At 44.6% G+C, this 17,784-nt stretch overlaps 1 protein-coding gene and 1 long non-coding RNA gene across 2 annotated transcripts in view; one reads left to right on the top strand and one right to left on the bottom strand.

Moving 5' to 3' along the window:
* CACNA1A (calcium voltage-gated channel subunit alpha1 A) overlaps nucleotides 1–17,784 on the bottom strand; it is a 251,895-nt gene that overhangs the window by 11,361 nt on the left and 222,750 nt on the right. Inside the window, exons 39-43 of the mRNA XM_072602188.1 lie at nucleotides 6,962–7,069; nucleotides 6,210–6,310; nucleotides 5,319–5,425; nucleotides 4,365–4,503; nucleotides 2,017–2,130 (exon numbers count right to left, since the gene is read on the bottom strand). Coding sequence (XP_072458289.1) covers nucleotides 2,017–2,130; nucleotides 4,365–4,503; nucleotides 5,319–5,425; nucleotides 6,210–6,310; nucleotides 6,962–7,069 — 569 coding nt within the window. The remainder of the gene's footprint in view (nucleotides 1–2,016; nucleotides 2,131–4,364; nucleotides 4,504–5,318; nucleotides 5,426–6,209; nucleotides 6,311–6,961; nucleotides 7,070–17,784) is intronic.
* LOC140500027 (uncharacterized) overlaps nucleotides 1–17,784 on the top strand; it is a 68,553-nt gene that overhangs the window by 36,935 nt on the left and 13,834 nt on the right. The window lies entirely within an intron of this gene.

The following is a 17,784-nucleotide window of genomic DNA, read 5'->3' as shown; positions in this document are numbered from 1 at the left end:
AAGAATCAACCACTTAGAAGTCTGCAGCACACACACACACACACACACACATACACACACACACATGCACATACATTCATACGTGCATGGATATGCACACTCACACCAAGGCCCCTCCCAAAGTCTCATCTTTATCACAATGAAGAGTACAGTTCACATGAACCTCTGCCATGCTGGGAGTGGCCCTTGCTGTGGGCATACTGAGTCTGCCCGAGGCCACGAGCATGCTCATGCGGCACCGGAAGCCTGATGGAATCTGTCCACTGTCTGTCCATCTGTCTGTTAGGGCCTTGGTGTTCCAAGGCCAAGTTCCCTTTGGCAGACCAATTCCTGGGAGTGAGGCATGGGTCCCCTTATCTTCCACATTCTCACCTGTATCCATTTGGATTGAACATCAAAAAAACCAATGGGTTTTAAAGGGTACCCATGTCATCACCCACACATATCACATACCACCCATAACCTTCAGGATGGGAGAGCTGGCCACTCCCACTATGTCCTCTGCACAGAGAAGACACTTAATATTTGTTATATTGTTAAATCAAATTGATGCCCCCCCTAAGTCTTGCCTCTCAGACCAGTTGCAAGAACAGTCCATTGTTTTTCCAAAGTGACTAGGAAGAGGAGGAAGGTCAGTCTTCTCCCATCACTGGTTGCACCTCACATTCACTACTCCCCTGATTGTTAGTGCTCACAAAAAAGCTCTCTCCTTCCCTTTGTTCTCCAAATTAAAAGTGACATATTTCCTTTAGTTTCAATTTTGCCTACCTTCCTGGATGTAAAATGTGTAGGGCGCTAGGCCTCAGCACTCTTAGGCAGGAAGTATAGAATGGATTGGGTCGATGGAGGCGCCATGTAGGAGCAGTAAAACTGACAATGGTCTTCCCAGTAGTCCTGCCTCCCAACCTGAATCCCCACTTGGACATCTTCCCCCAGCCAAAATGGCAGCATGCTTTAAGGATTGATCTTAACTGTGCTGACAGTGTAGAAGGATTTACAAAGAGAATGTCACCACCCTTATCCTTCAGACTCCTTCTCTTGCTCTGATTCCTTGGAAGGCTCCAGCTTAAGGAGGGTCTCTCTCCACAGAGCTCAAGCTTGCTGGGCATAATGAAAGAGTTTTCTTGGAGAAGACTATAGAAGGAATAGGTCCAAGGGATTTGTATTTTATATAGTTCCAGAAACAACTAATCACTTCTTCTTTGTAAGTTTTTCTTTGCCAGTGGTGAATTTTTCCCCTTTCTTGCCACCCCTGCTCCAACCCAAGCAATGGGCCAGATGCCAACATAGACTTTGGGGCCCCAAACTCATTCAAAGTTGGTCTAAGCCAGTTATCCACTACAGAAGATCCAATGTTATATACCCAAACCAATAAAAATAAAACAAAACTGGATTCAAGGATTAATAGATTTCCATTATTAATACTTTAGCTCATCTCCATTAGATCTGTGCATTGACTATCCAATATGTATGTGTATATGTAGCTATTCATACACACATGTTCATGTAGATATTGTGGTGGGGATAGGACAAAGGCTTAGTGAAGAGATTTCTGAGTGGTCTGACTGGCTCCACCCCCTGAGATCTGGGCCTTGAGTGGCTAAAAAGAAGCCTCTGGCTCTTCAGACTCCTAAGGAGTCTGCAACACCTTCCCCTCTACCCACCCAACCTAGCCTGGCCTTATGGAGCTAGCCTTGGAGCCACCATGCTGTCTGTGCCTCTTAGGCAGAGTAATTGGAACCATCTCTCTCTTCAGTTCCTCCGTATTCAGGCCTTTATCCCTACCCCCAACTCCCTACACCATGGGATGCTTAGCGAATCATGACCTACAGTCCCCAGAAAGGGAAGGTATGTCTTTCAAAAGTACAAAATCTGGGAGAATAATAGCACATCCCTCTGGGGTTGGGGCTACAGAGCAGAGTTGAAGGCCTCCTTAGGCAACAGCTGCTCTCTAGGGGAGAGGGCCCTCTGTGGGCTCACCTGCCCCCTGGGAAGGTTCCGATGAAAGCCCCTCACCTGGTTTTCAGCTGGGAGCCGGGGCATGGAGGTGGCTCTGCCCTGCCCTTCCATAGGGAGGTAGTGGTCGCTGTCTGAGTAGCCGTCCTTCCCCATCTCTCTCATCTCCACAGACTGCAGGGGACACAGCAAGGGGGTGGGTGAGCCTGAGGCTTGAAGCGTGTGGAGCCAAGGGGATCCCAAACAGAACCAGGAGTCCTGGGAACTAGCTCTGGCTTCCCCTGTCCTACTGGTTGATCAGCCTAGCAGATGGACCCTCATGTGGTGAATACTTTATAAGTGATTCGTACACCATGTCAAAATATTTAGCTCCCCTGACCTTTATCACAGGCTTCCCAAGCCAGTCGTTACACCTCACTTGTTCTGTAGACCTTACTTTCAGATCTCTTCTTTCCTAACAACTTCAGGGCTGGGGTTGGGGAAAGAGAATTCTAAATTACTTCCACAACCTTGGCACCTCTGGACTAGCCCTGGAGTGGTAGATTTAGCATCAGTAGATTGACTGACCATCCCATTCTAGCTTCTTGTCCTGGTGGCCCATGTCTCATTTGCCTTCTCTGCTCTGGGGGAAAAGAGGGGATCAGTGAAAAGGACTGTGAGAAACCAAATAGAAAGAGATGTGAGACTCTTGCTTATTCTTGATTTTTCTTTTTGCCACCTTCTGTTCCCTCTTCCCCCACATCCCCTTGCCCTTCATATAGTCTCTTTGTCCCTTAGCCTGGGAAGTGACAGTCCACTTATCCCTGGCAGAAGAAGCTAAGGGAGGCTGCTGACTTCTGTCACTGTTCTCTCTTTGAGGAAGTGAAACCCTTATCTTACCGTGACTAGAAATATGGGTCATCCTTGACTATAAAGTATTTATGATTTTTTAAAATCACAATTTGAGATTTAAGGGAAATCTTTCCCCTGGGATTTGTCTGGCACCTGAGGCATGTCATCAGAGGGAACTTGGGGAGATGGGGTGGGCTGATGACCTTTCCTTAAAAGAGCAGTATTGTTCATTAGGTAGAAGGTATTATGCCTCTGCTACAAATTACCACAGTATTTAGAGCTGGAAGGACCTTTGGGATCTTCTGGTTCAACCCCTTTATTTTACAGATGGGGAAACAAAGGCAGTAAGTAGCATAGTCAGGACTCCACTATACTAGAATGCTTTTTGAGAACCACAGATAGCACCCACACCAGGAGACAGACTGTCAGCAAAAGGTTTTGGAATAAGAGAAAGAAGGCAGCCTGTCTGTCTCCAGGGACTGTGAGTTGTGGGTTGAAGTACTGGGCTGGGGTTGAAAACTATAAAGCCTCCCTGTAGCCACTAGACCCAGATGTTTATAACAGGAGATGATGGAGCAAAGAATGTTGAGTCGGTATTAACAAACAGCTCACTAATATGTTTTAGCCAAACAGCCTGGGACAGAGAGACATGGGTCAGAGGTGAAGGATGGACTCCTCAGGAGCTAGAGCAATAAAGACCTTTTAAGAGTGGTAGAATTCTTTGTGGGTCTGTCTGACTGACTCTAAGATCACAAGATTTAGAGGGGGATGCTAAAGACCAGAGTTTGCTTAAGGCCACACTGCTAGGGAGTAGTAAAGCAGGGTTTTGAACTCAGATCTTGCAATTCTGGCTAGGTCTGGTGCTCTCTGGACACTACCCAGTGCAACATCATCTCTAATAACTATGCTGTTGTAGACAGAGCCCTGGACTCCAGAGAGACAGAGAGAGAGAGTCAAGGGAGACGAATTCTAATCATGACTTGGAGCAGCTCTTGGGACCCTGATTCTATTGTGTTACCTCTCTGAGTCATAGTTGCCTCATCTATAAAATGAGAATAATTTCAGTACCTACCTCATCAGATTATTTTAAAGAACTCACTATGGAGATGGGGAGGATTTGTAACTTTTCCGCAGATACTGTAGAATATAGAGTCAGAGGCCATCACTCTAAAAGCTGTGGGCCAGCCAAGCCAAGCTGTGTCTGCATGTGGCTATGTATGCTTGTGTTAGAATAAGAGCTCTATCCTCTGGAGAGGTTTCTGTTTCTACTTTTCTCTTCCTTGCCCGTCTACTAAAGCTCCACCCTGAAAAAGGATTTTGTCTTTGTCCTGGCCAGGAGAAGTTAGGAGTGGACGGAGAGTGGTCCTTGAGGTTGTGTGATTCTATAGGCTTGGGCTATTAGAGAGGGAGTCAGTTTCATACTTTGTTTTTTCCCTCCTCACTGACCCCTTCCCATCCTATTCCTCCCATATTGCTTCCTCCTTGGCTCATTGCCCTCCCTTTCCCTAAGTGAAGTAGGAATTGGCAAGCAAGACTTGACCCTTTCTGGCCCCATTTGGACATGAGGATATAAGTACCTGAGAGCTGGGTCGGCTATTGGGCAAATCATCAGGAGGCCCTCGTTCAGGACTCCATGTCCCTGTCTTCTGGAACATCTCTTGGGCACGCTGGGTCACCCAGGATGGACTCTCCTTCATGCCACCTTCATGGGCCAGACTGCAAAGGTGGGACAGAGAAATAAGCAGTAAGTCCCCCCTGGGGGACTCAACATATGTTGTGCCTCCACCTTTCCTAAACATCCTATAATTTAGAAGTCTGTATCTTATTTCGTCTTCAAGACTGTGAGGTGCTGGAGAACAGGATCTTCATCTCTGTGTAGATGCTCTGCAAATGTTTACTAAACTGAAATGAAAATGGCAAGGTGGTCCTCTGGTCTACTCTTCTGCACCCCCTTACTCTGAGAGCAAGGCACCTTTCTGGCCTCTCAATAGGATGATCTCATCTAAGTGCTCAGGAACCAGCAGGGGCAAGCACAGTGGGGAGTCCTTCCCCCACTTTCATCCCTATCACTTGAAGAAAGAACCCAGTATTCCCATTCCACTCCCTTGGGCTCAGTCCTAATGTGGGCCCCAGTCCTTGAAATGCACGCCTCCTGCTGGGTAGACATGGTCACTCACATTGTTTGGATGAGGCACGGAGTCACCTGCTATAAGATGGAGGACCACTTGGTCTTACCAAATGCTCTGCCTCCACACTCTTTGTTTGGCTGGTCAGTACTGACTCCCTTTCTGGCACTTCCATCTGAACTACTGTTGTACTTTTTGAACCAAGGTTTTTTCTCATATACCCTACAGTTGGATCCTTCCATATGTGTTGTCTCCCCTAATTAGAAAGAGAACTCCTTGAGCACAGGGACTGTTTTGCCTTTCTATTTGTATCAGTTGCTTAGCACAGTTCATTCTTTCAAAAGGCAGAATGTTAGAGGTTTGGGAGAGGGGGTGCCTACTGTGCGCATTCTGGGCCATACTCACAGTCCTCCTTGGTCCAACTGGGAAGGGGGGAGAGCATTCTGACCAGGGCCACCCTCCTGAGTTGGGGATGGTGGCTCCATGCGCTGGAACATCAGTGGTGTCCGGTTCTGTAGGAACAGATGTGATTCAGAGGGACATAAGGCCAGTCCGGTGTCTTAGCTGGGTGTCTGTGGCTATGAAATAGCCAAAATGTGCTCACATGTCAAAAGAGAGAAGGAAGAGGAGGAGAGTAATGGAGACGAGGGGAGGGAAAAGAGGGAGAGGAGAAGAAAGCATAGAAAAGTAGGAGTGGGTAGGGGCAGGATCACTCCTCTGTATTAAGAAGAAACTAAGGCACAGAGAAGCTGAGAAATATATGGTCTTAGGGAGGCTTCTCTGGATTGGGAGGGGGTTACAGAAATTGCAGGAGGACCTTTCCTCAAAGAAAGGCTGAATCAAGTTAGAAAAGTTTTTATTTCTGAGTCTGGAGATGGCTGAGGGGGAATTTTTAATGTCAATCTCTTAGGACACAAGAGTTCATTTTTACAAGGAGGACAGTACTTTCTGTTTTCCAACTTCCCTAAATATACAGTAGAAAGAAATGATGAGGAATGCCTCTAAGGGAGACCCAGGAATCTGGGATATCTAAGGAATTCCCAGAAGCCATGGTTTAGAGAGAGAAGAGTAACCAAAGGAGGCTGTGGAATCTCCTCTCCAAACAACCTCTTAACAAGGCAAGGGGATGGACAAAGTCTGGGTCACCAGTGGAGCCTCTCTCTTCTTCCCCTGCTAGATGAACAAGGAAATAGAGATATCCCTGGCCCTCTGTAGCCTCTGGATGATGGGTCCCAGCTAGACTCCCCCTTTGTAGCCAAGCTGGGCCAGGCTGCAGCAGTCTGGGCCTATACTTGCCTGTTCCTCCCTCAGGGCCTGTAACTTCTTTGCCTTGCTCTGTCGGTAATATTCCATGATCATCATGGCTGCATATATCTTTCCCACTGTCAAGTCTGTAGCTGTAGGCAAATGGGACAAGCAGGCTTGGCATGAGAGAGACTAGACTTTTCCCCAGGGCAGTTCTCCAACCCAGTTCCAGGCAACATCTCATTGCCTTTCTGAAGAACCCAAGCCCATTTCAGAGGGGAACCTGGGGCCCACGTAGAATCATAGGAATTGGAGGTAGAGGGCCAGAGGAGAAAGGAAAGTAGCTAAGTTGGGATTTGAACCCAGGTTCTTTTACTCCAAATCTAGTGGTCTTCCCACTATCCTTGACGCCTCCCACTGTACTCTGTTGCCTTACAGAATGTTAGGGTTAGAAGGTGCTTTTGAGATTACTTCATCTGTGATCAAGGTCTGATTTCTAGATCATTGCTTTAACCATTAGTTTATACTGCCTGTCAGGAGGCAGAAGTGTGGCTGCATCTGTCCTTGGTTCTCACCATGTCTCCACCCTCTTCAAACTTGGGGGATTGTCTGCTGTTTCCTTGGCCATTCTTCCCTCCAGCACGGTTCCCCCACCCCATCCTTCTTCCTTTGCAAACTTTACAACATTAGCCCAGGAGCCTTCTCCAAAACTCCTACCCCAGAATAAGGAGCTGGCCCAGGGCCTCACGGTAGAGGCTGCTCTTCTCCTGGGGCCCGGAGGAAGTATTGGGAATCATTCTTACATTTGTGGGGGGTGACGAGGAGGTCAAGTGTCTTTTGTGAAAGGTTGGGCCAAATGGCCATCATCTCCTTCCGTAACTCAGCATCCATCTGCTGTTTGTCTGCTCCCCCTGTAAGATCAGTCGGAGAACATAGTGAATGTGGGGCTGGGCCAGCAGCCGCCTGCTCTCTAGCCATTTGGCCACCCCTGGCCCTTCCTCTAGTCCCAGTGGGCTGATTTGAGCCAGGCCTGCGCTGTCAGGTATAACCTCTGGAAGTGACAGGGGCATGAGGCTGGCAGAAGATTTCCAAGGGCTGGACATAAGTCTGGAATTTAAACTTGAATATCTAAGCCCAAAGAGGAGACTGGGGGAAGTCAGTGATGGGGACTGAAATTCTACCTGCCTGCTGGACAGCTCCACCCAGGATGGACCACCAACACCTCCAGTACCTCATCTGTCTAAAACTGACTTTGGCATCCCCTAAAATAGCGCCTCCCCCAATTCCTCCTTCTGTTGAAAGCACTGTTGTCCTTTCAATCTTCCATGATTATTCTATCAGTCACTTTTGACTCTTTCTTTCCCATTATACCCCACATCCAATCACTTACCAAGTCTGGCATTTCTACCTTTGCAATGACTCATATTTGTTCCCTCCTCTCCATTGTTAGCACAGTGTTTGGCATAAAGTAGGTGCTTAATAAATGTGAAATGACAAAACCAGGTCCTTATCTCACCCAGATTATTGTAATATCTTCCTAACCGGTCTGCCTCTAGTCTGTTCCTCCTGCAAGCCACTCTGCAGTATCAGTGTCTGAAGTCACCTTCCTAATACATTGCTATGGTCGCATCAGTTCTATTTCAAAACTTATTGACACCCCATTTTTTACTAGACCGAGTTTAATCTCTTTCCCCTGTGCTCTCACAGTCTAATTCCTACCCACCTGTCCTTCGCCCTTCATATATTTTTTCATTCTAGCCAAAGTGGCCTAGTCTGTGTTCCCTGTTCTTGCCCTCCCTTTTCTGAGATCCATGCCTTTGCCCACCTTACCTTTCCATCTCTATCTGTGGAGATCTTTGAGGCTCACCTCAAGTCACCAAGTCTTTCTTGCGGCCTTCTCTAGCACCCCTGGGTGAAAGTGATTTCTCCTTCTGCAGATGCCCCACAGTTTTCTGTTCCATCATAGCCTCTCATGTCTTACTTGAGTACATATTATATGCCCTCTATTAGAACATGGACCCTTGGGTATGGGATCTTTAACCATTAGGTTGCACTGCCTGTCAGTAAGGAGGCTGAATTTGTCCCAGCACTGACTAAGAACAGAGCTCTAGATGTATGGTGCGACTGGTGGGGCAGAATGCCCCAGTCAGCCAAGCTGCATGCACAGTAGGCCTGGCTGAAGAGCATACCCCATAGGTAATAAAATGAAGCTCAAAGGTGAAATGCCCTTCAGAAGTCTCCCAGACTGCGCACATGACTGCACCTCTGAGGTCAGTGGCTTAGTCCTAGGGTCTCAAAAATGTGGGCTTGGCATCTCAGGCCTATCCATAGGGAGATGGGCCCCCAAGAAGGGAAGGAAACCTGCTAAGAAGAGCCAAAAGGAATGCTCACGACCTTGGCATCATCGTCTCCCTCCTGCCTGCACCCTACCCCACCCCATCACCCTTCTCTGAGATGACTTCCCATTCACCCTGAGTAGATCTTGTGTGTAGGTTGTTTGCATGTTGTCCCCTCCATTAGAACGTGAACTCCTTGGGGGAAGGCTTTCTTTATATTCTCAGTGCTCAGCCCAATGCCTCGGGCATAATAAGCATTTCATAGCTAAGTGGTACAGTGTATATAATTCACTGGGCCTGGAGTCAGGACAGACCTGAATTTAAATCTGCCCTCAGACCCTTATTAGCTGTGTGACCCTGGACAAGCCCCTTAAATTCTCTCTGCCTCAGTTTACTCACTTATAAAATGGGGATAACAACAGCACCAACGACTCTCTCCAAAGTTACAATGATCTCTTAATTGCCAGATCTATAGCTCTTTTCCCAGTCTCCATCCTTCTTGGCCTCTCTTAGCCTCTGACATTGATCACCCTTTTCTCCAGGATTCTTTGCTGTCTGGATTTTTGTGACACTGCTTTCCTTATTTTCCTTCTAACTGTATGATGACTTCTTCTCATTCTCCATTGCTGGATGTTTATCCAGGTCATATGTACTAACTGTGGGTATCCTCCAAAGGACTCTTCTTCCTCTCACTCCCATTGATTCAATTATCATTTTTAGGCAGATCAATCTCAGATTTTTTTTTCTAGCCTTAGCCTTCTTTCCTGACCTCAAGTCACATCATCAACTGCCTATTGGGCATAGGCATAAGATGTCTACGTCCCATAGACACCTTAAGTCCAAAACTGAACTCATTATCTGTCCCCCTAAATCCTCATTTCTTCTGAACTTCTATTATTGTTGAAGCCATCGACATCCTCCCATTTATCCAGCATCACAGTTTCAGGTGTCACCCTTGACTCCTCACTCTTACTCGACATATCCAATCTGTTCCCAAGACTTTTCTACCTTCTCAACATTTGTTTTTCTTCATAGCCACTGCTCAGGGGCAGGTCCTCATCACCTTATGCCCGTGCTACTGCAGTAGTCAGCTGGTTGGTCTCAAGTGTCTCCCTACTCCAGATCATCTTCCATTCAGCCACCACAGTAATCTTCCAAAGTACATGTCTGACCATGCCACTCTCTGACTCAATAAACCCTAGTGGCCACCCATAAAATCCTCTGTTTGGCTTCTAAAGCTCTTCGCAATCTGACCCTTTCTTACCTTTCTAATCATAGCACTTCCCTTCTCTCTACATATTCTACAGTCCAGTTAACAGTTGCCTTTTTGCTATTTCTCAAACAGGATGCCCCATCCATCATTTTCATGCCTTTGGCTGTCTCCCATCCCTGGAATGCTGTCCCTCCTCCTCTCTGTGTCCTGGCTTCCCCAGGTTCCTTCATTTCAGCTCAAATTCCACCCTCTGTAGGAGACCTTTCCTGATCTCCTCTACTGCAACTTCCCTCTGAGATTACCTCCAGTTTGTCCTGTATATAGGAATGCTAATCCTAAATGCACGTTATCTCCCATAATAGTTTGGGAGCTCTATGAGGGCAGGGCTGTATTTTTGTCCTTCTTTATTCCCCTAACCCTTAGCACAGTGCCTGGTACACAGCAAGTGCTTAACAAATGCTTGCTGTTTTGACTTGGATTTGTGAATAGAAAGTTTCAAAGATGGCAGCAGTAATGTGGGAAGTTGGTGTTCTGGACCTGATTCTGACCAATGAGTAAGAATTAGTTGCTGATGAGAACCTTGGAGGAGATGATAACTCTCTCTTAGCACTTCTGACAGGAAGAAGAAAAGCCACTGTGGCCTGCCACCTTGTGATAGGGAGAAGGAAAGCCATTGTAGCCTGTCACCTACTCTAGATTTGGTAAGAGCTGATTTCCAAGGGTTCAGAGGAAGGATCAGGGGAAACTCACGCACTAAAATTCTCCAAGGGAAGTTGGTCCAGGAAGGACATGAAGCTGTCCAGGATGCAATTCCGGAGACACGTAAGAGAAGGTAGTCCTGGGAGGAGGAAAAAGGGGAGTTGCCTAAAAAGACCACTGTGGATGAATAGGGACTTACTGACCAGCTTCTCTTTTAAAAAGACATGTAAATGAAAGAAGCAAGGTGGCTGATAGCATATAATACAAACTTCTGGCATCAGGCTGTAAGAATCATGTGAGGAGAGTGAAAACTCAGAATAAGCCAAGACTGGGGAGGACTTCTCAGAATAACAAGAGGAAGATAGGAAGGAACAGGACCCCTACTCAGGGGGACAAGGGAGAGATGGAAAATCTACTCAACTCTTCTGCTGCTTCTGTTATCTCTATAAAAGAGAGTGCTCTTTAGATTGGAAAGGACCAAACACAAAGAGCTAATAGAGAGCTGACCCCCAAGGTAAGTAAGGAGATAACAAGAGAGTACCTAACTGCCCTAGATGAATTTAAGACAGCACATGAGCTTTATCCTAGGATCCTGAGAGAGCCTGCAGATATGATTGCTGAGCCTTGGCATGTGATCTTTTAAAGATTATGGTGAATTAGAAAGGGTCAAATGGAAGAAAAGAAGGAGGAGAGGAAAGGAGTCACAAACGATACCCCAGTGAGCTTGATGTTAATAGGTTGATTGAAGTCCAGTATGTATGCACCAGAATGACTACGGGACATTTTGAAAAGGAAGTGGTGATGACAAAAAACCAACATAGCATCATCCAGAACAGGTCAATTGAGCAAATATTATTAATCACTGACTATGTGCCAGGCACTGTGCTATATGCTGGGATTTTAAAAACAAAAATGGAACAGTCTCTGCCTTCATGGAGCTTATATGGGAGGTGGAGGAGGGGCAGGAGATATAACACTTTCACAAATAAATATAGTACAAAGAAAACTGAGTAAAGAGAAAGCATTAACCACTGGACAGATCAGGGAAGGCTTCATGGAGGAGGTGGACCCTATGTGGAGACTTGAAGGAAGGCAAAGATTCTAATGGGAAGGGATGATGTAGGAGGGTGTTCCAGGCATAGGCAGTGACTTGTGCAAATGCATGAGATAGAAGATGGAGTATTAGGGTTGGAGAATGGCTAAAATGTAGAATTTGGAGAGGGCAGTGGTATTAAATAAAACTAAAAGAGATTACATATATATGCATATATATACTAATGAAGAGAGAACATGCAAATATGTAGGCACTCAGGTATACATATGCACAAGACAGAGACAGAGTATATTAAGATGATTTGAAAGGGAAAGCATTAGCAACTGGGGAGACCAAGAAAGGCCTCCAGAAGAAGGTGAGATTTGAGCTGAGCCTTGAAGATGACAGTGAAACTAGGAGACAGAGATAAGGGGGCAGAACATTCCAGGAATGGGGAACAGTTAGTACCAAATAGGAGATGGAGTATCACATTTGAGGAAATGTAAGTAGAGTCATGCTCTTGGATTGTGGAGTGTATGGAGGGGAGTAAGGTATGAGAAGTACCAGAAAGTCAGAAGAGTCCAAGTTATGAAGAGCTGGAAATACCAAACAGAGGACTTTATGTTTGATCTTGAAAGACACAGGGAACCCCTAGAACTCACTGAGAAGGGAGTGGGTGACATGGTCAGATCCACAGCTTGAAAGACAAACCTTGGCACATGAGTGGAGTATGCATTAGAGTGACAAGGGCCTTCAGGCAAGTAGACAGTTATTGCATTTGTCTGAGAGAGGTGATGAGGGCCTCAATTAAACCTGTAATTGTATGAATAGAGAGAAGAGGACATATGCAAAAGATGCTATGCGGGTAGAAACCACAAGATTTGGCAAGGGATTTGGATATGTGGGAGAGTTGAGGAGGATACCTAGGCTTTGAGACAGGGTGTCTGGGAGGATTTTGGCACCATTGAAAGTGATAGAGGAATTCAAAAGTGGAGAGCGTTTGGGTGAAAGATCATAAGTTGTTTCGGGCATGTTGAGTTTGAGATACCTACAGGACATCAAGTTGGAGATTCATAACTGTAGCTCAGTAGAGAGATGAGGTGGGGCTAGAAATATGGATGTGAAGATTACATGCATAAAGAGGCTAACTGGACTTATGGGCATTGATGGCATTGCCAAGTGGGCCTTGGGGAATACGCATGGTTAGTGGGCATGGCCTGGATAAAGGTCCAGCAAAAAGAGACTCAAGAATCATTAGACAGCAGGAGGAACACCAGGGGAGAGCAGGGTCATGAAAACCTAGGAAGAAGATTGTGTCTAGGATAGTGTTGATAGTGTTGGTGGTGATTGAGAAATTGTTGTTAGATTTGACAGTTAAGAGATCATTGCAGATTGTTTAGAAGAGGAAAGGAAATGGAGGCACCTAGTGTAGACAGCTTTCTCGAGGAGGTTAGCCCTGATGGCGACTATGATTAGTGGGAGTGATCAGCTGAAATGAGAGTTTTTAAAACTTTTTTTTAAGGATAAGGGGAGATATGGACATTTTTGTAGGCAGCAGGGAAATAACCAGTAGATAGGGAGAGACTAAAGATAAAAAGAGAACAGAGATGATAATGGGAGGAGGAAATTTGCTGGAGAAAGCCAGAAACATAGGATCAGGGGTGCATTTTGAGGGGTTGGCCTTGGCAAAGAGAAGGGCCACTTCATCTGAGATTATAATGAAAGAAGAGATTGTGCAGAAAGATATTTGAGTGATTTGAGGTGAGGAGAAATGGAGAAGAGGCAGCTCTCTGTCATTGGTCTTGATTTTTTTTTGTTGAAATATGAGAAAAGTCCTTGGCTAAGAGGTTGGGGTAAAGGGATACTGTGAGAGGGTTGGGGAAAAAGTCAGTGCAGTTAGAAGAGATCACTGGCAACTTTGGAGAGAGCAGTTTGAGTCGAGTGAGGACAGAAGCCAGATGGCAAAAGACCAATAAGTGAGTAACCAAAGGAGGTTGAAGAATGATTTTAAACAACCTAATAGATGGCAAGCCTGGGAGACTGACAAAGTCTGGATTGCCAATGCAGCCTCCCTCTTCATCCTTCCTGGATGAACAAGGAGACAGAGAAACTCCAGGCCCTTTCTGGCCTCTGGTTGATGGATCCCACCTTGGCCAGGCTGGGCTAGGCTCTAGCAGTCCTGGACCTATACTTGCCTGCTTCTCCCTCAGGACCTGTAACTTCTTTGCCTTGCTCTGTTGGTATTACTTAATGATCAACATGACTGAATAAATCTTTCCCATTAGTGGTGAATAAGTGGAAGTAATGAATGTAGGTAATTTTTTCAAAAAGTTTGCTATTGAAAAGGAGGAGAGATATAGTATGGTAGCTGGAGGGGACGGCAGGGTCAAATGAGGATTTTTTAAAGGATAAGATGGGTAGAGAGGATCATGCCAGACCAACCTATTTCCCATTTTGGACACGATTAATACATTGGCAGACCAAGAAAATATCACAGGTAGAAGATTTTAGTGAAGTATTTGCCAGTTTCTCATGTTATTCTTTTAGAGAAGATGGAGAGATGAGGGCTAGACAATAGGACAGTGAGGTAGATGAGTTCAAGAACTGACCCAAAGAGTAATTAGTTTGATGTCAACTTGCGGCAGGTTTCTGCTGCCAGGCTCATGAGATCTAGCCTTAGCTCTGTACTAACTGGACATTGGTATTAATGACTTGGACAAATCAAAGAATCATAGGAGGACAGAACCTGAAAGTTAGAATCGGTTCTTCAGTGGCTATTTAAGTCTAACCCATGCATATGAGGATTCCAGATTAGGGAAAGTGAAGGGAAAGAATTTATATAGACCCTAGTATGCACTAGGCACTGTGCTAAGCACTTTTAAACCAGTATTATCTTCTTTGATCTTCACAATAACCCTGTCGGATTGGAACTAATATTATCCCTATTTTACAGTTGAGGAAACTGAGGCTGATAGAGGTTAAGAGACTTGCCCAGAATCACTTAGCTACTGTGAAGTGGGATTTCAACTCAGGTCCAGCACTCTATCCACCGTACTACCACCTGACATCACACCACATCTGACTAGTCATTCAGTTGTATTTTCAAGACCTCTAAGAAAAGATAGTTCATCGCCTCTCAAGGCACCCTCATTTCTCTTGGAAAGCTGTCATAGTTAGGAAGTTTCCCTGACATACATACCTAAACTAGGCTCCTTGCAATTTCTTCCCTTTGCTCCTGGTTTGGCCCTCTGCAGTCAAACAGAAGTTTAATCCTTTCTCCATAAGACAAACTCTTCAAATATTTAAAGATAGCTAATGTTACCCCCTGAATTTTCTCTTCTTCAAACTAAAAACTCCCAGCTCTTTCAAATGATTCTCATATGACATGGGCTTAAGAGCCTTCACTATACTTGTTTGACACTTCCCAGCTTATCAATGTCCTTCTTAAACCATTTGTGCTCTGAATTAACACAGTACTAGAGAAAAGGCCTTGGGAAGGATGAATACAAGGGGATTTTCATCTCCCTGTTCCTGGAATTTGTGCCTCTCTTAATTCAGCCAAGACTGAACTAGCTTTTTGGCAGGGGATGGAGGGGTCTGCTATGACACCCTACTGACTCACCTTGAGCTTGTAGTCATAAAATTTCCAGATCCTTTTCAGAAAAATTGCTTTTTAGACCATACTTCCTCTCATATCATACTTGTAACTCTTTATGCCCAATGTAAGAATTTTCCTTTATTCTTATTGAATTTCATCTTCTTAAATTCTGCTCAATGTTATGCCCTTTCAAGGTCCTTTTAGACCTGACTGTCATTTAGTGTGTTGACTATTCCTCCCATATGTGAAAATGTGATGAGTACAGCATCCATGCCTTTATCCAAATCATGCGCAGAAATGTTAAAGACACATAGCCAAGCATAGATCCCTGGAGACTTTCATGTTGACATTAAATCATTAACAACCACTCTGAGTCTGGCAACCTATCCTATTCAGAATCCATTTGATTATATCAGAATCATGGTTCATATCTTTTCATCTTTTCCATATGAGGGAGATACTCTAGCAAAAAATGTAAATCATGTGCACAGAATTCCCTTCATCTCCTGGTTTAGTAATCCTGACAAAAAATGGAAATGTGGTTAGTCTGGGATGACCTATGCTTGATGAAGCAATATTGGCTCCATTCTCTTCCTTCTCTAGATTCACCAGTCATCTCTTTAATGATCCATTCTAGACTTTTCCCAGGAATCAAAGTCAAGCTCACTGATGTATAGTTTACAGACTGTTTTCTTCCCTCTTTTTGAAATTCAGAACAACATTTACCCTTTGCCAATCTAAAGATACCATTTTCATTTTCCATGTTTGCTTGAATATTAGTATCACATCTGCCAGTTCTTTCAGGATCTCTGCTTGTAGTTCATCTGGGTGAAGTGCCTTGAATTCCTAAGGGAGCATCGAGGCACTCTTACTAGCTCCTGTCTTAGGTATGGACTCCATTAGGCATTTTTTATTTTGTCATTTTCAGTGTAAGGATCATCTCTTCTTTTCAAAGAAAACAAATGAAGGATGAATGAGTAGTGCTGCCTTCTTGGTCAGTTATCTCATTCTCCCCCAGCAAGGGTCCTGTCCCTTCTTTGCCCCTTTTTCTCCCAATATCACTTAAAAAACACCTTTTTATTGGTCTTAGGTTCCCTTTCCAACTTCAGCTCATTCTGAGGGTTAGCATTCCAGACATTTTTATAGAACCATGCTGCATTCTTATTCACTCTCTGTTATCTGGCTTTGCTTTTATCTTCTGTACTTAAAAAAACACTACCCCAAATCAAAAAACAACTAAGTTGGTTGGTAAGTTCCCTGTGCATCTGCTTTTTTAAGAATACACACATAGTTTACTCCTCATTGGAATTGCTCCTCTGTGACTTCAGGATATCTATCATTCTTCAACATCTCTCATTCCTCTGGGACTGATTACCTAAAGGTATACATAGATGGTATGTTTATCAGATTTGCATCTGGCACCAAGTTGGAAATGACAGCTAATATGTTAGATGGTAAGGTTGAGTTCCAAAAAGATCTAAATAGGCTGTTGAATCTATTTAGTTGAATCTATTTAGATGAAATTTAATAGAGGTAAAGGTAAAGTACTGTATCTGGTCATCCACTAGCTGTGTGATTCTGGGCAAGTCACTTTACCCTGTTTGCCTCAGTTTCCTCAACTTTAAAATGAACTAGAGAAGGAAATGGCAAACTACTTCAGTATCTCTGCCAAGAAAACCCCAAATGGGGTCACAAAGAGTTGGACATGGCTGAAAAATGACTGAACAACAAGACTACTTCTGGAGTCAAATAATCACCTTCAATAAATACAAAATATGGAAAGCATGGCTAGACAACAGTTCATATAAAAAGGTCTTAGAGTTTTAATGTACTGAAAATCCAGTAAATTAGCAATTCAACATGGCACTCCAAAAAACTAATACTATTTTAGGCTACTAAGAGAAGCACAGTGCTCAGAACAAGGAAGGGGACAATCTTATTTTTTCTGCCTTCAGAGTCATAGATAGGTGGCAAAACTTACAGGGTGCCTACAGCGCTACCTGGCAGGCTACCTCTCTCCCAGCAGCCCCCAGCTTTTCCTTCAGCAGTATGTATATCTCAAGAGGTAGTAGGCATGCTTCTTCCTCCTGGAAATTACACCTTAGGTACTTCCATTAAGTATACCATTGTACTTCCTCTGTGCACAAATTCCTAGTTATGGCTCAGGAATGCTGTGTTCAGTCCTGGGTGTTGCATTTTAGGATGGACATTAATAAACTGGAGAGCATTCAGAGGAGGGCAAACACGATGATGGGGAACTCAAGATCATATCACATGGGAGGATCAGTTGAAGGTACTAGGGATGTTTAGCTCCAAGAGGACTTGGCACTATCTTCAGAGACTGAAAGGTTGTAGGGCTGTCATGGGGAAGAGGGACTGGATTTGGTTTTCTTGGCCCTAGAGGGTCCAAGAGCAATGGGTGGAGGAGACAGAGAGACAGGTTTATGCAGTATGAAAAACAACATCTTGATAATTAGAGTGATCTAGAGGTAGGATTGATTGACTCCGGCAGTGGGAATTTTCCCCTCACTTTAGGTCGTAAAGTCTGGGCAGCCAGTTGTTGGAAATAATAATAATAGCTGGTATCATGTAGCATTTTGAAGTTTATAAAGCACTGTATACAAACTATCTCATTTGATAATTATAGTGACCCCATGAGGTAGGCATAGGTATTACGATCCCCATTTTATAGAGAAGGAAAGAGGCTCAGAGAGGTTGTGACTAACCTGTGGTCACACACCAACTAA

This window comes from Notamacropus eugenii, chromosome 4, assembly GCF_028372415.1.
Source record: "Notamacropus eugenii isolate mMacEug1 chromosome 4, mMacEug1.pri_v2, whole genome shotgun sequence".
Lineage (NCBI taxonomy): Eukaryota > Metazoa > Chordata > Mammalia > Diprotodontia > Macropodidae > Notamacropus > Notamacropus eugenii.
The sequence above is the reverse complement of the archived record's forward strand: the minus strand, read 5'-3'. Positions and strand labels throughout refer to the sequence as shown.